Below are 19,913 nucleotides of genomic sequence, written 5' to 3'. Positions count from 1 at the left end.
TGACACTTGGACCCCAAGTCCACTTGTGCTTAAGCCAAAACGAAGTACTGGAGAGAAATTTATAAAATCTTATTACCATAGGATGCTCCGAGGAACTGGCAAATTCTTACTCTCATAGGATGGTTCTTCATATAAAACCCATATTCCCACAAGGGCATCTAGGTTTCTCTAGATGATCTGTTTGCTTATTCCATTGGTTTGGTTCAAACAGATGGAAATATTTTGGGTCAGTGGTTAACTTCCATTATTTCATATCATCTCCAGCCTTGACTTTAAAGATATACACTTGGCAGCTGTGGAAGGTGAAAGAATCTGGTACATTTTTCTTTTACCATTAAGAATTTGGGTTTCTTATATAACAGCAGTTCTCAAACATTTTGGTCTAAGAATTCATTTACACTCTTAAAAATTATCAAAGAATGCAAAGAGCTTTTGTTAATCTGGATATCTATCAAACTTATAATTAAAACTGAGAAATTTAAAACATTTATTTATTCATTCACTCAAAAATAATAACATTCCCATTATATGGTACCATAAATAACATATTTTAAGGAAACATAGCTATATTTTCTAAAGCAAACATTTAGTATTGTTTATCTTTCTGCAAACGTCTTTAACGTCTCGCTTAATAGAAGATACTTGTTTCTGCATCAATCTGTTGCAATGTTATTTTGGTCAAAGAATATGAAGAAAATCCTTCTTCATGCAGGTAAGTAGAAAAGGAAGAAGTATTTTAATAATCTTTTCATATAATTTTGGGTGTTTTTCTTTAATACTAAACCCAAACTCAGTAAGTGGTAGTTTCTTAAAGTTTAGTACAATGTGGAATCTAAAACCCTGTCAACGAACTTTCATACTCTGTGACATTAACACTCGTCAGCCTAGGTGTTTTCCAACACCAAAAACCAATTCTCTGATTCTCCAGACACTAACTGAATATCCTACAATTCAATTTTATTCTGACACTCCCTGGAGTTAGCGTCAAACTCCATAGAATTAAGGGCTCAGTCCCCCAAGGATGTTCCCACTTCAGATGTCAGTCACATATATTCAGTCCCCAAGCTACCCACACTCTGTCTGACATGGCTACAAATCAGAGGTTCCCCCAATGCCCTCTCCTCGGTTTTGATTATACTGGAACGGCTCGCAAAACACAGGGAAACAGTTTACCTATTATTACCTAGTTATTATAAAGGACACAACTCAGGAACAGCCAAATGGAAGAGATTCCTAGGCCAAGTTTATGGGGGGCTGTGCACACAGCTCCCATGCCCTTTCTACATGGCCACCCTTCCAGTACCTTGATGAACTTACTAGTGTGGAAGTTCTCCAAACCCTGTCATTTAAGTGTTTTTATGGAGGTTTCATCACATATGCAGGATCGATTATTAACTCATTCTCCAGCCCCTCACCTCTTCTCAGAGGTTGGGGCGGGGGCGGGAGGTGGTGGAGCTGAAAGTCCTAGGCTTCTAATCAAGGCTTGGTCTTTGCATTGATCAGTCCCCATCTGAAGCTAGCTAGAGTTGCCTCATTAGAACAAAAGATGCTCCTATCGCCCAGGAAATTCCAAAGGTTTTAGGAGCTTTGTGTCAGGAACCCGGGAAAAGGCCAAATATATAATATATGTATTTCTTATTGAGCCACAATCTATCAGCATACAATATACCAAGAAAGAAAGAAAAAAGAATGAAAGAAATGGTTGTTAGCATCACCACTGATTTCATCGGAAAAATCTTTAAATATTGGGATGCTCTCAAATTCCTAGTATTTGGCAGACACATGTTTTCCAAAAGCTTGAATTTTCACTTGAAACCCTGAATTTTATCACTGGCAACAGACACCATCAGTTGTTTTGCTGAAGTGACAGGCTCATTTCATTCATTTTGGAGAAAATGTCTGCCAAATACCCAAGTCTGTGTAACCACAGTTTGTCTGTCAGTTCTTTAAAGTAAAAATGGTGTTCCATGAAAAAAAAAAAATCCCGGGTGGGTGGACCCGGCGCGGAGGCAGGGCGGGCCTCCCGCGCTCCGGATGCCTGACCCCGCGCTTCGACCCCAGGCCCCCATCACCCAAGAGCTTTGCCTCCAGACAACCGCCATACTTTCGGTATGCAACAGGAGGCCTTGTGTGCACTTCTCACCCCATTCCAAAGGGTATGACTGCTTCATGGAGGACATTCTTCAGTGACATTTTTTGTTTGTTTTTACTGCATTACTTGGTGTGGACAAATGCAATGCCAACCAATCCCATTTTATTCCACCGCCTAGATTCATGCTAAGTGTCATCAATTTTACCCACCATTCCTTTTGTGCCATCAGGACAAATGTCTAAATGGTGAAGACAACCAATGTCCTGGCATTACTGGGAAAACAGTCTTGACATTACAGACCCAGGGGTCCAAGGACCACATTTTGAGAACCACTACATAACAAACTATCCTCCCGTTATAAAGACTAAATATTAATACTTTTCCTTAAGTTCACTTAGAGAAACAAAAAGAAGAACTAGAATAATTTGGGAAATACTGTAAGAAAAATACTCACCAATGTGTAAGCCCCTAGAAAGAACTATATTTTTAATATTTAAACAGCATCTTAGGAATGCAATAAATATATAATAACAATGAAAGTAGTTTATGTTTATTGTAATATTTACCACTGGGAGAGAACTGTGCTATGCATTTTAAATGCATTGTCTCCAATATTCTCTAGTACCATATCCTCATTTTACAGATGAAGAAAATGGGGCACAGAACAATAAAAGAATTTGACAGGGTCACAAGCTGTACGTGGTAAAGATTTGAACCGGCAAGGCCTAAATTCCCAGAACTTGGACTCTTAAACCCTACATTATGTTTTATGTCTCATCTGAACTCCAAATTTACTAATTGTGTTTCTCGTGTCTGGGTGTCCATTCAAATCCTTAACAAGAAAGGAAACGGTCTTATGTCAACCATAGTGCCCAAAGAAAGGGCTTAATGAATATTGGGACGAGTGGCCAAAAGACCAAGTAAACCACCTTGCCATCTCTAAGCCACAAGGGTTAGTAATCATGTTAAAAGTGAAATTCTGAAATGGCGAGCCCCATCCATATTATGTTTAACTCCTTAAGAAGGGAACCAACAGGGTAGGCAAAAAAACAAAACAAAACGAAACAAAAATACCTGGTTTCTTGAAAGCTTGACAAGTTTTATGTGTGCATGTGGATGCGTGTCTGAGCACACATATCTTTATTACTTCGTTTGCTAAATAGATACAGATACAGCTAGGTAGTTAACAACCATGTAGGTTAGACAAAACAAAACTAGTTTACCTTTCCCAGGGCAATAACCCCCCTCCCCAACAGCTTTGTGACTGGCTTCTCTACCAAACTCTAAAACCCCAACGTCTTACTTCTGCAGGTTAAGCAGACACAGCACTATAGGGCAGCAAACTGTTCCTGCCTCTATCAGTTGTACATTAATCCACTACACCTGGACAACAAAGTTACATCCCCCAGACTGTCATCGAGGGGGTCTGAGAGGGTCCTGCTTTTACTAGGAAGGGTGATCAGAAAATGCTGAGTGGTACCCCAAACTCAAGCGGTTTTGCCTTTTTCCAAGTTTGGATTTTTTTTTTTTCTTCATTTTTCCAAGTTTGGGCTTTTTTTTCTTCTCAAACATCATACCTGTTTTCTGAATGGAGACCTGGAGGGGTCTGGTTCGGCCGCACGTCTCTCTGTAATTTCCTGGGATGGAGTTTCTTTCCGGGGCGGGGGTGGGGGGAGACAGGAGGCTTAAGGACTGGGCGCAGGATCAGACCGGCGCGACGCACCAGAGTAGCCCCAGTACTAGGGCCCCTCGGCCGCGCCTCGCTGCGCCGCCCCGCGCCGCCCCGCGCAGTCCCGGGCGGCGCGCGCGCGGTGGGGGGACGGCGGCGGGAGCGCACACAGCTGGCCAGGCGGCGCGCGCGCGCGGGCGGGCGAGGGCTGCGTGGGGCGGCGGCGGGCTCGCCCCCCGGAGAGGGCCTCGCGCGCCCGGCTTTCTCCTTCCGGCGCGCCGCTGCCACATCCCGGGCCGGGCCGGCCGCGGTGCGGCGCCAAGGCCGCCGGTGGCGGCGCCGAGGCCTCCAGGCGGGGCGGGCCTCCCGCGCTCCCGGGACTCCGGGACCCCGCGCGCTTCGCCCCCAGGCCCGGGAGGCCCGGGTTGCGCTTCGCCGCCAGCGGCACGGAAGGGCCCAAGGACCCCGGCGAGCTCCGGCTCCACAGTGGGTGAGCTCTGGCACGGGCCGGTGCGGGTTTCGTAGACCCCTGGGCCCCGACCCCACCCCCCATCCCGGGTGAATGGGAAAACGGGGCGAACCGGCGTTTCTTTGTGAGCACCATCCCAGTGTTTTTTGGTGACTTGAGGACCTCTCTAGTTGGTGGGATTAATGAGAAGAACCTCCATCACGTTAATTATGCAAAAAGGCGGTGTCCTTGCTGCGGGATGGTGTGACGAGGGGAATGATTGATACTTGGTAATCTATAATTTACTTCTTTCATCTTTGGCTGAGAATTTGCATTTGTGATTCGGTGCAAAGAAAAAGAAAATGTTCTACTTGGGTGCAAGGAACATGCAGAGAGAGAGGGCAGGGAAGAAGGAACACGTGCACCCTTTCCTAAGTGCACAGTTAAGTGTGTCTTGGGTGGGTGAGAAGGGAAAGGATGGTTGGAAATGCGTATTTCCTGCCAGACAGGCTGCAGAGTGCTTTCAGCCCTGATTTTGACAGTCAAGAGGCCGGTCAGAAGTTGGAGGTTGAAGTATAAATTTCTGCGCTCTGGCTGGGAAGATGAACCAGGTTTTCCAAAAGCTGTCGTTTTTGTTTTCCAAGTCTCTAAAGGCAGGAAAGGGCTGGGCAGTGAAGAGAAAGCAATGCAGCCAGGTTCTGTCTGGTTAGCTAAGGGGGAGGACTGCCATAAAGGGCTTTTTTGTCTGAAACACCCAGAGTCTGGGGCTTTGGGCCATAAAGAGTTGGGTATTGGTCAGTTTTAACTGCCAGGGTGAGAAATGTCTCAGACATTCTTAAAATTAGGCAGCTCAGTTTAGGTCCAGCTTGCTGATCTCCAGTACCTATTCACTCTGAAATTTTCAGTGACAGGGTGAAAAAGAAAAGATAGAAAATAGTCTTCTCCCTTTTCTACCATTGTAATGATGAGTCCATCTTGGCTCAAAATTGGAACTGGAAAAATCTTTCCATCTTTGCTTTTGACCCTGAAGAACAGAATCTCAAGGAAATACCTGAGAGAAAAATTCTTTCCGTTCCCGAAATGAAAACTGGAGTGTTTGCAAAACTGAACAAAGGAGGGAAAGAATCAGGAAATATCCCAGGCAATATGCAGGTATATTCAGATCAGTGTTCAAATGCTTGAGGTTAGACAATAAAAAGGTGGGAGAGAGCCAGAAATAGAAACAGGAGAGAGGTGAATTCAGGACCTTCAAGATTGCAGAAACAAAGAGTCTGTTTTTTTCTGATACAGGTCTGGAAGAATCGGGATGTGAGTACATCAAGCTTAATCTTTCCATCTGCATAACATGAAATTGCTTTTAGTTTTAACGTTGAGCTCTTCAGAGTAAAAGGAAACACAGCTAGACTGTACTACATGCATCCCAGGCAGTTTGGGCTATATTATGTGTTAAATGAGTTGTATGTTTATTTTGCCAGCCAACTCTGTTAAATATGTAATCTCTCTAATTCCACGAGTTCAGCTTGTTTCCAATTATTCATTCATGATGTGTCGTTTGGCTAGAATTTGCCAGGGTGTTAAAACCTAAAGAAATGCAAAATCCAGAGAACATCTTGGCACTGGAAGATTTCATCATCCCATCCTCCTCCACAGGAATCCTTTACCCAATGTCAAACATACAAAATAGATATAGTAGGCTTTGATTCTTTTTGCTACAAACTTATTTCATTTTTCCTTTGAAGTTACAGGGAACAATCTTTTAAACAGCTACCTCTTTGGCACTGTTAGAATATTTATTCATTTGCCAGGAATCCCAAATATAACCCACCTCTGTAAGAGACCTGTTGTGCAAAACGTACTTGAATAATCAAAGTGGTTAACTGTTTCCCAAGTATAAACCAAGTTGTACTAAGTAAGTCGATCTTATCACTTCTAATGGTGCTTATTGTTTTTTTAATAACCCTGTACAGTGACAGGAGAAACCAAGAATCTCAGGCAAAGCAAATACTGCAAGCAAATGTGGACCCCAGGCCTCAGAAGGTATGTGAGCTCACTAGTTATTTGAGATTCATGTCATTTACTAATCTCACTGCCTCTTCTTGCTTGTATGGAGGTTTTAGGAAATTTAAAACTCTTAAATAGGAGTGTGTACACTTATACTCAGAAATGTTTTCTTAAATGTAATAGTAGAAGCACCCTCCCAGGCTGGGGATTAGGTGAGTTTGCTTTGCTAAGAGCAGTGCCTGATGTGTAGGTAACCCCAGGCAGGTGTTTGCTGTTCTTTATTGTTACTCTTGACAATCTGTCCTTTTTTTTTTTTAATTTATTTGACAGAGAGAGCAGAAAGAGAGAGAGCGAGCAAGATTGGGGGGGAGGAGCAGAAGCAGAGGGACAAGCAGACTCCCCACTAAGCAGGGAGCCTGACATGGGGCGCCACCTCAGGACCCTGGAATCATGACCTGAGCCGAAGGCAGTGCTCAACCAACAGAACCAGCCAGGCGCCCCCATAAAAATCTGTCTTAAGCTCAGGTATGTTCTTCAGCCAGACAGAGTAAGGAGTGTGTTTTCATGCTGGTACCTAAGGATGATCAATCATTCTAAGACAGTAAATTGTAATGATTATGACCAAGTAGACAAAGGACATTTTTGAACTTGGATTGAGAGAAACCCTAAGAATTTAAAAATCGCCAGAACTGTTGTGGCACTTTATATATATTATAAATTCATATGCATTGTTTTATTACATTGTTATGTAATTTTATTGATGAGGTGATAACACTTTAGTTCAAAATCCAAAGATACAGAAGGTTTGGTTATAGAATGTCTCTAGTTGCTCCAGCCCTTAGCTACTGAGTTTCCCTTCTTCCTGTTAACCCGCACCCCCTGCCCCCCCGCCAGGGCTACCAGCTCCTTGTGCATCACCAGGCTTTTTTTTTTTTTTTTAAAGATTTTATTTATTTATTTGACAGAGATAGAGACAGCCAGCGAGAGAGGGAACACAAGCAGGGGGAGTGGGAGAGGAAGAAGCAGGCTCATAGCAGTGGAGCCTGATGTGGGGCTCGATCCCATAACGCCGGGATCACGCCCTGAGCCGAAGGCAGACGCTTAACCGCTGTGCCACCCAGGCGCCCCATCACCAGGCTTTTTTTTGTGAAGTTTCCTTTAGTTCCTGGCTGTGTTTTGAATGAATGTTAAAAACTGAACACTGGACACGTGATTCTTTCCCTGGAGTATGTATGTGATGGGGGTGGGGCATCCAGGAGTTTCCAGCTCAGTAAAGGACCCTTGACAGGTTATCTGGGCCAGTTCCTAGACCTCTAGGTCACTCAGCACGAGGGACACTGTCTCCTTGCTGCTTTTGGGACACTGGGACACTGACCAAGCTGTTGGCTTAGGTGCGGCATGATTTCCCTCACTCTGTTTCGTCTCTTTTCAAGATTCCCCTTACCCTTCTTTATTATTAACTGTGGCCCTTCACACTTCGTGTGATCATGTATGTTAATAGCTCTATTTGTTTATCGGCCTGTCCACCTCTATAGAAGCATCATGAGAGCAGGGAGTATATGTTGCCATATCCGCAGGGCGTGGAACAACTCCTGGCTCACTGTGGGCCCTCCGTCAGTATTGCTGAATGAATGAAAGACATTTGGAAAAAAGCTATTTAAACAGAGTTAAATGGGCTTATTTACCACAGGACTTTTCAGAACCTTTAATAAGTGAGTATGCATAGCAAAAGAAGAACAAGGCAGGTGGAAGTCAAGCTCTTCAGCACAAACCCAGAAAGGTTTTGTGCTTTTGGAGGACAGCTCAAACACAGGGAAAAGCCACTGGCCGGAATATTATTGGCAGCTGACCAAAATGGATTTACAAGCATCTTTTTGAAAATGCAGGGGACAGAGAATTTGTACCAAAAGATGGTGATAATACCAAACCCATTGTTAGTCATTACAAACATGTAAAATGTGTGCTGTCTTTCTTTTAGTTTAGAGGAGAAAAAAAAAAAAAAAAGACTGAGATTTCTGGTAGGTTCAGCTATGTTCTTGCTTCCCTAACCCTGCTTTCCCCATAAGAAGGGAAACCACTTTAAGCACCAGCTCTGACTCGTGGGTTTTCTAAGACTCCAGCCCTCTGGCTTGGTTTCAGAACCCAACATGTCCAGGTGAAAATTTCATTTAATGACTGGAAATGGGAAAGCTCTGAAGACAGGTATGCTGACTCCTGGGGGCCCAGGGGCTCAGTTCAGGGCAGCACACTGTGACCATGCGGGGCCTGGGGCACACTCACGTTTGCCACCATTAGCTGCAAGAGGCAACTTGGGAGTTGTCTTGGCTCCTCGAACAAAGGAGAGTTAATTACAGAAAATGTCAGGATTTTTAAAGGCCATTTGTCACCGGGCTACAGGGAGAGCAGTGGCCCTTGGCAGAGCCATGGAGGAAGGACTTCATTTCAGGCCCCAGTGTCTCTGCACACAGAAATTGTGAGCCTTGAGGGTGTCATCCTTGTACAGGAGGCAAACCCCATGGAGAATTGGTATATTCAGGGAAACAATGCAGATAGTGGGGTGGGCTTAGAGGAGCTGGGCCCAGGGGAATTTGGAATGCCTTTCATTTTGTTTCACAAATAGGGCAAATCATTGTAGTTTTTCTGAGGTCAGACCAAATCCTACTTCTACAGAGTCTAGTTACCGACAAGTAGGAAGGCTGGAAAGAAGAGTAAGTGGGAATAGGGATGGAGGTCTTTGATTCTATTTAAACCTCTTTAAGCTGTTTTTTCAGAGCATCAGTGGACACTCGTTGACAGATATTCTTTTGAGACTAGTTTTCATTCTTATAATGGAAGGAAGTGGGAGGAGAATGGCTATTATGTCAGAATGTCTAGAATCTGTATTTTAAAGGACTGGGGGCTGGGACCAGCAGTTCTCAGCCCTGGCTGCTCATTAGAATGTGCAGAGGTTTTAAAACAAGCTCTGGATCCAGTGATATTTGTTGTCTTGGGTTCAGTGTTCTTGGGGCCCAGGGCATTGCTATATTTTTTAAAAGCTTCCCGGGTGATTCTAATGTGCACCCAGGGCTGGAACCACTGCCCTAAACATAAAGTCAGCTATCATTAGGGAGATACTTAGATTCAGAATGCATGAACTTCCAAAGCAGAAGCATGCAATGGCTAACTGGAACCCGTAGTCTTTAGGATTCGTGAAAACCCAACCTGTCAGATATTGTGGATCTTACTAGTTTATGTGCTAGTTTTTAGAGGCCTTGATGGTGATGCTGATGATTATGGCGGTGGTGATGGTGATGACGGTGGTGGAGGGGGTTGTCGTCATCGTCTAGGATGGTAGGTCTAGGTGGTGAACCCTTAGCTGTGTTAGAACACTCCTGCTGCCCTTATGGAAATGATGTTGGGGCTGGGGAATGGCCACGTGGATAGTGCTTTACATTTTTGACTGTGCTCTTGGAAGAATAGCTTCAAAATTTAAATCAGATCATGACACTGCTACCCCTCTTCTCATGGAAAACTGTCTTCAGTGGTTTTCCACTGCTCACAAGGTGAAACTAAATTCCATAAATGCTCTGTAAGATGCAGTGTTCTCTGACCATAGCTGCTTTTGCTCATCTCTAACATTGATCTGGAAACTCCAGCCACTGGGGCTTTCCTTTGGTTACTCAAGGGCCCCTGGCTTCTCCTGCCTAACCCCCAGGCCTCCATTCCCTACTGGTCCCCTGGCCTGGGGACCTCCTTTCGTAACTGCTGTCCCTGATCTCTCCACCCAGGTTTTGTCCTTTTGTATTTTCCTCTCACAGAGCCATGTCTCCACCTCACGCCACTTCTAGGATAGACTCTTTCATGCATGTAGGTCTCTCTGTTAGACTGCAGGCTCTATAAAGACATAAACTGCATATGTGTTTGGTTTGGGACTTAAAGTGTTGTATCACATCCCTGGCACCTATCTTGTTGGATGGATGAATATACCTTTTCATGATGAATTTGGCAAGTAATTATTTTTAAGTTATTGTGTCCTTAAAAGTATATGCAGATAGACATCTATTCATGTTTGTGTGTGTCATATGTTTTAAACTGTAGAGATATTGGGCCTGAGGGGAGGGGTACTTGAGAGGGACCAGGCTTTAGTCTTACTGGTTCTGGTTGGCGCTCATAGCACATGACTCAGAGAATAAGTCCTGGTTTATCTAAATTTTCTCCTCAAATTCTTTTTTCTCTAAAGTCTGTGTGTAATTTGTGAATTTCTTCACTATAGACCATGAGGAAAAAAAGGTAGGCGCTTAAAAATAGTGCATCTCTCCACCCCAGGCTTTCCCCGCCCGGCAGGAGCCTCCCTGGAAAGCACCCATATGTGATGTACTGTTTCCTTTCAGGCCCTGGGTGAACACACTTTCCCACCGTCTGCAGCCAGCCCCGCCTTTCTCTGTGCAGGGAAGACCACCTTCCAAAACACTGCTGCTGCTTCTGTCAGAGGACTTGAGGCTGACAAAGTGTAACGCCCTGATGGAGGAGTAGTCTGGGGTGCAGGGCGATTAGAGCCAGGTGGGGGCACCGAGGGGCTCCAACCTTATTTTTCTAACACTTTCTTTCCTTTAAAAACATTCATATAAGTACAGCAAAAGTATTAAAGCCAAGAATCTGTTTTTGTTATATTCGTCTCTGCACTTTATGCTTTAAGTATTAAATCATTTTAAAAAGCTAAATGAAAACTAATGAAGACAGGGGCACCTGGGTGGCTCAGTTGGTTAAGTGTCTGCCTTTGGCTCAGATCATGATGCCGGGGATCAAGCCCCACATCAGGCTTCCTGCTCGGCGGGGAGTCTGCTTCTCCCTCTGCCCCTCACCTCACTCGTGTTCTCCCTCTTCCTCTCTCTCAAATAAATAAAATCTTAAAAAAAAAAAAAAAGTAATGAAGACAGAGATGTATTTACTAAATATTCAGATACATGTTGATTTTGTCACTTAACCACATTTTCTCCCAGCTAGAAAAGTATTTACCATCCTTTCCACACCTTACCAAGTGGTAAGGAAACTGCAGTCAGTAGTGGTCAGGTAGAAAAAATAAACAGCAGAAATAAAAACACCAGGGGGCATGTATATGAGTGGCATCTTTTATATTTTATTAGTTTTTACTATAAAATGGAATCATGTTTGTTGCAGAAGTTTTTTTAATATGTAAGTGTACAAAGCAAAAAATAACTGCTTTCATTGTCTCAAGATTTTATTTTGTGTATTACATGCATGTATCTGTTTGGATATGTGTATAATCACATACATTCACCTATATAACTTTTTTGCAGAGAGGATCATACATTCAGTTTTGCAACTTGTCCTTTTTGTTTACGGATTTAAATTGACATTTTGGATCTCTGTAATTGGCCTGCCCTTCAGCACAGAGTTTTATTTAAAATTAAAAAAAAAAAAATGGTTGGACTCCAATGAGATTTCTTAACCACCACCCCCCCAGTCAGTATATTTAAGTTGTATATCTGTTCAAATGCATGTTAATCGCTGTGACTTATAAAATGTAATTTTATTTTCAAGTAATACTGAAGTCCTTGTAGCTTTTAATTGTTTTCTAGTCTCAGGCAATAGGTATTAAATATATAACTACTCTCATGTGGATACTGGAGAAATAAGATTGAAATTGGGGGCCTCATCCTTTAAGGAGTTTGGGAACTCTTGGGTAAAAGGTTGGGAAAGGTGCTTTCAGAAGTACCTTTCAGCTCTCCTGAGTTTTCCTAATTAGTTTCTAGGTAGATGTAGGCATTCAGCAAATAGTGTTTGTTGTCTTACTGAGTGCTGGGCACTATTCTAGTCCTTGGTGTACTTGGGGGCACTTATATTCTACTGGGGGGGCAGATGGCGAATGAGTAAAAACGTTCAGGCGGTGGTAGGTGCAGTGCAGGAAATGAAACTAGGTGGGGTGAGTGGGTGTCAGGGAGAGCTGACTCTTCTTCTGTTGTGCACAGGAGGGGAGCAGGCCCTGCTTACCTCCTATTTACAGAAGCCCGCTGGCCAGCAGAGAGCATTCCCTCCCGAGCTGCCTTTCACAGTGACCACTGCCAACAGGGCACAGGGTCATTGTCAGACCTCAGTCTAGTCTGGGCGGCTCTACCCAAGACGCCGGTGAAGGCCTGTGATTTTATATTCCTTTTCCCAAGAGAACATTTTTTGGTAGGGGCTAGGGTTTATGCACATGAAACTTTCCACATCTGCAGCCCTCATCAGGGTCCCCAGGTGTCTTGGGCTGACCCTGCCCAGTCCAGGTGGGCTGTGATGGGGATGAGAGGGAGTGGGGGCCTTGCAGACCTCCCTTCTCTTGACCTAGTGCAGCGGCCAGGCTCAGAGCAGGAAAGGGACTCTAGATGTCCTAGGTAAGTAGGGGTTTAATTAGAGTCACTTTCGAAGTTGAACATGTTTGAAGTAAAATTCTCCATCAGAAAGAAGACATTGGCTGATGGATTGTAGGTTGTTGAGGCAGGCCATGTCTCATGGGGCCCTCACAACACACTGGTAGGTATGCAGTGGTGGTTTTATCCTTACAACTGAGAAAATTGGGAAGATTTTCTGGGAGAAGAGAATAGACCACCCCCCCACTCCCACCCCCAGCCTCAGGCCTGGGTAAAAGAGTAAAGCATTTCTGGCTTGAAATTAAAATCTAAGCCTTCGGAAGACAGGCATGGCCTCAGGATAATGCAGGTCTCACATCTCACCTAGCCCAGATGTAGAAATCCTATCCCTGAGCCACTGGGCTTCCTGAAGAGCAGATGAGATGACCCTTCATTTTCATGTACGTCTGTCTATTCATCACCTTCCTACTATTATGTAGAGGTCAGTGGACAGACTCAAATTAGATCCCTTCAGAAGACTAGCTCCCACTGGAAAGATTAGATTCTTCAGCTGTAAGAACCTCCCAGCTGCCAGCTTGATGCCCAGGAGGGTGCTCAGGGGCCAGAAGCCTAGGTCTGAGCAGAGCAGGGCACCATGAGTGAGCAGTGCTGGGAGGTTCTCTTGCTGTGCAGAGTAAGCATGTGTGAGGGAGGCAGCCCCAGGTGGCTCCCCTCATCTGTATTCGCTTGTCCACAGCACTTCTCTTAGCAAAGCATGAGTTGCAAGCCCCAGGCCACTCAGCGCCCAGAGTGTTCCTCAGCCTCTAAGGCTTCCTGAAAACTGGTACAAAGGAACAAATGCCCCTCTGCTCTGGGTGCGTATCTCCTGTCTGGTACTTGTCTCCTTTCTCTTTACTCCTTCCCCAGCCCACACTGGTTCCTCTGCCCCTCTGCCCTTCTGTTAGAAAAGGCTGCAGTTGGGGTTTCTCAGTGGAGTGCTCCCACTGTAAAATCTGAGAATCACTGCCTTGTAGGGACAGGACTGCAGTGCCCTAGGCTCCCGGGCACAGTGTGTGCCTCACCTGTCTCTGGAAGAGAAGAATTAGGAACTTGAGTCCCCTGGGATGAGTCTGGATTTCACTTCCCCTCTTCTTGGGGCAGACCACATTGTCACATCCCTTTCTGGCCACTACACTTAGAAGGTTGTTTGCAGATCAAACTGGAAAGTCAGAGAGGGCCAGTTTATGTTTATAGGGGCACGGCTGCAGGCCATTTAGTCCTCACGACCACCCTGGAAGGAGGAGGGCCTTGTCTCAGAGGTGGGAAATCAAGGCTTAGGGAGGTTAAGTGACGTGCTGAGTCACAGAGCTGGTGAGTGGCGGAGCCATCTAGGCGCTCTCTGTTGTGCTGTGCTGCCTCAGACGAACAGGACTGAGGGAGAAAGGGAGACCCAACTCAGGCAGGCCAGCTTCAGGCAGCTGGAGAGGGGTGGGCATGCGCCATGTTGGCAGTGCAGCCGGATAAAATACAGGACTCCCAGTGAAATTTGAAACTCAGAGAGACAACAAATCACTCTTTAAAGTGTAAGTATGTCCCATATAACATTTGGAACATACTTCTACTAAAACATTATTCACAGTAGGCCCCCTCATCTGCGACTTCACTTTCCATAGTTTCAGTTACCCGCGGTCAACCGTGGTCAGGAAGCAGATGATCCTCCTTCTGACGAGTGGTCAGAAGGCCAATAGTAGCCTTAACACTACGTCACTGTGCCTGCATCATTCCCCTCACTGCGTCTCCTCTCATAAGGAGTTCACCGTCTCACAGCATCACAGAAAGTGTAAGTACAGAGCAATAAGATTATTTAGAGAGAGAGTCCACATTCGCATAACTTTTGTGATGGTATATTGTTGTAATTGTTCTATTTTATTATTAGTTATCATTGTTAATCTCTTACTGTGCCTAATTTATAAATTAAACTTTTCCATAAGTATGTATGTGTAGGAAAAAACAGAATATTCAGGGTTCGGTACTATTCCGTAGTTTCAGGCATCCACTGGGGGTCTTGGAAAGTATCCCTGCTGGATGAAGGGAGACTATTGTTTATCTGAAATTCAAATATAACTGGGTGTCCTACATTTTTATTTAGTTAATCTGACAACCCTCTTTGAAGGCCCCAGGAAACACTGGGTCTAATGTGTGAGCACATGAGGGTGACAGAGGGTGGCTCCCAAACCACATTTAATCCTGCATCTCAGGTGGCTGCATCTTTTACCCAGCCTCAGGCCTGGGTAAAAGAGTAAAGCATTTCTGGCTTGAAATTAAAATCCAAGCCTTCGGAAGACAGACATGGCATCTCAGGTGGTAAGCTCCCCATTGCAGGATGTATTCAAGTATAGGCTGGATAACCACTTGGTGGAGGGAATTCAGGTTTCAGATGCCTGGTTCCAGTGAGATTCCAGGAGGTAAATGTTGAGACAAGGAAGAGAGTTGATTACCTAGGTCCCTCCTGAGCTCTGTCCCATCCAGCGTTCAGAAGCTGTCTGAAATCATATGTCATCAGCACTTTGTTGAGAGGACCAGTTCCCCCTGCTGCCCAGGAGTGATGGATGGCCTCAGCCAGCTAGTAGAAACCAACCCAGCCCAGCATGGTGTCTTTAAGTGGTTTGGTTTGGCTTGAAGAAGCACTGTGTTAAAGGTGAAATGAAACACGCTTTTTCTGGTCTCTCTTGCCAAGAATTGACTGTGACTTCCTGGCTCTTTATGTGTCCCCTGCAGCATGACCTGCTGAGGATTGACATGCCCTGCATCACTCCCGGGCAGTGACAGCATGAAAAACACCCACCCCCAAGCTTCTGCGCAGACGCTTGCAGGCAAGTGAATGGAGACCAGGAAACCCGGTGTTCGTTCTCACTGTTCTAGCAATTCTGTAGGTGTGGCTGCATCTGTCTTGTCAGCATGTCAGGGTTTTACACAAGTCCTGCTTATAATTGCCTCAATATGGCAGAAGCCATTCTGCCCTCCGCAAATTACCACAGCCAAGGTCTGACCCTTGGTGGACTTCCTCCTGCCCACCCGCTTCCAGGCGCTGGCTACTGCTGGGGACCAGGAACATGTGTGGATGATGGCTTGGGCCAGTTTAAAGAAGTTACGAGGCAAATCTGCAAAAATCTAATCATGTATTCCAAAAACAAACAGAAGTGGCCCCTCTCCATTAGAGCTTTTTAAAATTTGTTTGAATTATCAGATGGATAAATTCATATTATTAATTAAGAATAAAATTTAAATACTCAGTCAAAATACCACTGTATCAATAGAAACATTTTTTTCAAGTATTTGTATTGATGCTATTAACTAAAATCACCTGTTCTTTTTATTACCTTCCGTTTAATTGATTTATTTATAAGCGCCAGGGGCATCTCACTTTTGTTTTCCAGGAAGAATTACTGAATGGCTGACATTTGACAACATGCACCACCAGTGGCTTCTGTTGGCCGCATGCTTTTGGGTGATTTTCATGTTCATGGTGGCTAGCAAATTTATCACGTTGACCTTTAAAGACCCCGATGGTAGGTATGCTTTCTCGTGGAATGGATTTCTGCTAATCCAGACAATGCTGTGGTATTGTTCCTGGGTATATGCACAGATGACCTTTGTCACAGAGTCGAAGGAACATTAATGCCAGAAGTGACCTCGAAGGTCATGGCATCCAGTTCCTTCGTGTTAGGTGCAGAAGACGAGGTGGAAAAGGACAAAAGTGTCTTCCCTGCATCTCCCATGGGGGTGGGTGGAGCACGCTTTCTCCGTGGGACCATTTGCCAGGTCGTCTCCTGGGCCCCAGGCTTGGGAGTTCACCCTGCTTGGTGTCACCATGAGACACTGCCATGATTGACCAGCGTCCCTGTGTCCTAGCTGGTGCTGCATACTGGTAGCCACGCGTTTGAAAGTCACCCGCAGTTCCCTGGGAGGAAGGTGGTTTAAATATTGTGTCTGGTACTCTTTGAGGGAACTCCCCTTGACTTGATGTAGGTGTTCAGATGAAGACATATAAAGAGCACCAAACTCAGAGTCAGAACTTATTTTAGTTTATGCCGTTGACCTTTGCTTACCTAGGCATTAGTGGGTTTTTTTCTACAGAATGGACATGCTCTGACAGCTCCAAGATTGACCTGAGTACAGTGAGGCTCTCTGATCTGTGAGGTTGCTGGGTGTATGTAAGGAGGTGCACCTGGAACCCCAAGGCGACTCCTTCCATGGCAAAGTGAGGCAAGGCAAACGGGAGATGTTGAAAAGGCTCGTGAGCAGCTTCAGATTGGCCTGACGACGTCTGCCTGATAGGGAGTGTGCTTGCAAACGTGGGTGTGCACGGCATCTTCACTCTGTACAACCCTGCACACATTCTCCTGCAGGTGGTGGCCCTTAGGAAGGAGAGATCAGGAGAGGATCCATCCAACCCACTTTCTCCCAGCAGCTGCATGAACGGTGCCCTCTGAGTGGCCAGTAGGCTCGGGCTCCACTCCAGCCCAGAGAGCTCCCTGCTGTGCCGAGGGCTGCCCAGCGCCCCACTCCTCCTGCCCTCATTCATTCTCTCTCCCTCTCCCTCTCTGATGCTGTCCGTAGAGGAACAACAAGGCTGGGAGGCAGATGTGCAGGCCAAAGAGGCAGGCCCTGAAATTAGCCCCAAGAGGTGGTTCTCAGCGCCAGGGTTTAACATTCAGTAACAGCTCCTTCTGCTCAGGCCTGACAGGCCGTCATTACAGGTATCACCCCCACCTTACAGGAGCTCTTGTGAGAACCTGAGAGGTCTTCACCGCCTCGGGGTGGCTGCATTAACTGCAGGTATAGGGGTGGCCAGGAGCATCACAGAGCATTGTGGATAATCGCAGGTAATCATGGCTCCCACCAGGGACCAGGGCCTCTCAGAACAGCAGGCACTGAATCTTAGGGGGTCGTTGGAATCTGAGACAGTGGTCTCAGCTTGACCATTTAGCTGTTTCTCCGGCTGCTCCAGTCCAGGTGCACTTACCTCTGATGGAGATCCCTCATTAAGAGTTACAGCAGGGGTTCTCATCTCCGTGGCACTTTAGAACTATCTGCAGGACTTTGTAAACCTTTCTCTGCTGGCCCAACCAGAGACTGAATGAGTTAGAATCTCTGGGAGTGCAACTCTAGAGAACCGCAAATGTAGAAAGAGCTGCAGCTGCAGAGAATATGGATTTATTGTTACAGTGAGTCTATACCTTTTACTCATGCTTCCCTTAAATGTCACCTCCTGGTAAGGAAGACACTTCAGAGACAAGTCATGAGGTTAAATTGTTTATGGTTTACTTTGTTCCAAAAACTAGGAGTATAGGTAATGTATTTTATGAGACTTCCACCAAAAATAATTAAGTGAGATGTGTGCCTTTGAGTTGTAATATTCTCTGGCAGAATAGCCTCTGAAGAGCATGTCAGTCCTCAGTGGTGTCTGATAAGCGACATTTCATTCTGCTAGTCATTCTGCTAGCATGCGGCAAGTTTTATGCTGCACACTTTCAGGAAAGTGTAGAAGCTCTACAGGGTTTCGTAAAGTGTGGAGCAAACAGTTAAAGAGATAGAAGGTGAAACCTACAGGGAAAGATGAAAGACTTTAGGATTTTAAACCTGGAGGAAAGATCTGCGGTTGTCTTAGGTGCTGCTCGTCAAATAGTTCTTGCACCCTTGGCTGTCTGGTGTGTTTGCTGTGGTTAGTGAATGGGAGTGCCGTGGTGCGGACGACTTCTGGTGGGAACCTTAGAGCCAGTGCACACCTGGCCCCACTGCCCCTCTCCCACCTCCGGGAAGCAGGGGGGGCCACCGGTGAGGACAGTGTCAGCCCCACACTGTGCAGGAAACTTAGAGTGAGAACCTTTTGTTGTCAGGCCCAAAACATAACCCAGCCTTTCTTGATCACACAGAAACTGATCTAATTGTCCCTAAGTACCGGGTTGGGATCACAAAGATGGATGTTCGCTGGCTGAGTTCTGAGTGAAAGAAGTGAGCTCACTTGCAGGGTATTGTGCCAGTCTGGGTGACCGAGCAGGGGTGGAGCACCCATGAGAAGTTAAACACACAGCCTCCGAGGACGTCGTCCGAGAGGGCATCCCCTGCCCCTCTAGGGCTGTGGTCTGGTGGGTACAGTCACTTAGCCTTAGGGTGTCCCCTTTGTCTAGGGAGACATTGAAACCCCCCTGGTGGATCTCCGAGCTGTACAGGAAACTGAAAGAGGTTTGTAAACATGTGGCTGGGAGAGATTTTTCTTAGGTGCTGGGGTTTATTTCGCTCATGTTCACAGTGTTTTAGTTTTTGAACCAAAAGCCCAATGTGAAGTGTCATCACAAAGAAGTAGCTGACAACACAGTGGTCTCCTACGTGATGAAGTTCCATTTCCCGTGAAGCAGATGGCAGATCGTTGGTCCCAGCATCTCATCTCCCAACATGACACACACCAGCAGTCATCCACCAATTTTTATCATTTTTATGATTTTAAACTTCTTGATATTTGCTTCCCTTCTTCCCTGGGCCCTGATTCCAGTAGCTTCAAGTAAAACTGGTAACACGGTTTACGTTTGGTTTTGTTTTTTCTGTTGCTCTGCTGACAACCATTTATTTTCAGCATTTTAGATGCCAAAGCCCGTTCTCCGTGCTTCTGAGCATGGGAAACAGGTTGCTTCAGAAATTCATTGATAAGTTAGCTGTTTAGAATTCAGGATACATCTAAAATGTTATTAAGGAAGCTTAGGATTCTGCAAAACCCATTCAACCTGGGGCAGAGCTAAGCATTGCAATGCTAGCCTTAGTAGACACTGTCAGAACACGCAGTGACCAGACAAGCGTAGAATGTGAATTTTCTGGTTAGCGTGTGAGTGCTCAAAGATGACAAGGTTGCAGAGGAGGAGGATGGATAGAGGGTGGTCTCTTGGAGTCCTCAGAGTGCATTGAGGAGCTCTGGGGGCTGAGAGCACTGATGCTTTGTCTGTTTCATACCATACATAGGGCTCTCCGACCTTGTTCCAAGTACAGAACAGCTCCTGCGCACAGCTTTGGTTAGGATGGCATTTTAAATCACACATAGACTAGAAAAAAAGATTGTAGTGGCCTTCCTAAAGGTGCGTGGCAAAGAGGGGGAGTCCAATAACTCGAAAGTGTGTAACAGCTGAGGAGATGGGATTATTATTGTTGTCAGGTCCTTGGAAGACGTTTTTACCCACCCCAAGCAGGGAAGGCACCAGGCCATGGTGCGCACAAGCAGCGTGCAGGCTGGGGCCTGGGGGCGGTGTAGCAGCCTGACCCGTGTGGGTGGAGGGCTGCAGTCCAATGTGTGTAGTGTTGCTATTCATATCCCAAGAGGAGTAG

The 19,913-nt window shown here is 45.6% G+C and overlaps 1 protein-coding gene across 7 annotated transcripts in view; it reads left to right on the top strand.

The window, feature by feature from the left end:
* The first annotated feature begins 4,100 nt into the window (after positions 1-4,100).
* The window catches only part of CHST10 (carbohydrate sulfotransferase 10), a 29,764-nt gene continuing 13,951 nt past the window's right edge, over positions 4,101-19,913 (top strand). Inside the window, exons 1-5 of one of the 7 annotated variants that reach the window (XM_008699763.2) lie at positions 4,102-4,251; positions 6,177-6,246; positions 10,581-10,749; positions 15,318-15,412; positions 15,977-16,108. In XM_008699763.2, coding sequence (XP_008697985.1) covers positions 15,370-15,412; positions 15,977-16,108 — 175 coding nt within the window. In that variant the 5' untranslated portion in view covers positions 4,102-4,251; positions 6,177-6,246; positions 10,581-10,749; positions 15,318-15,369. Of the gene's footprint in view, positions 4,252-4,310; positions 4,500-5,499; positions 5,518-6,176; positions 6,247-10,580; positions 10,750-15,317; positions 15,413-15,976; positions 16,109-19,913 lie in introns of those variants that run through there. The other 6 variants (XM_008699764.2, XM_008699760.2, XM_008699761.2 and 3 more) reach the window with 6 other exon arrangements.

The sequence above is a fragment of the Ursus maritimus genome, unplaced genomic scaffold, assembly GCF_017311325.1.
Source record: "Ursus maritimus isolate PB19 unplaced genomic scaffold, ASM1731132v1 scaffold_6, whole genome shotgun sequence".
Taxonomy (NCBI): domain Eukaryota; kingdom Metazoa; phylum Chordata; class Mammalia; order Carnivora; family Ursidae; genus Ursus; species Ursus maritimus.
This window is presented reverse-complemented; position numbering and strand designations above follow the sequence as displayed.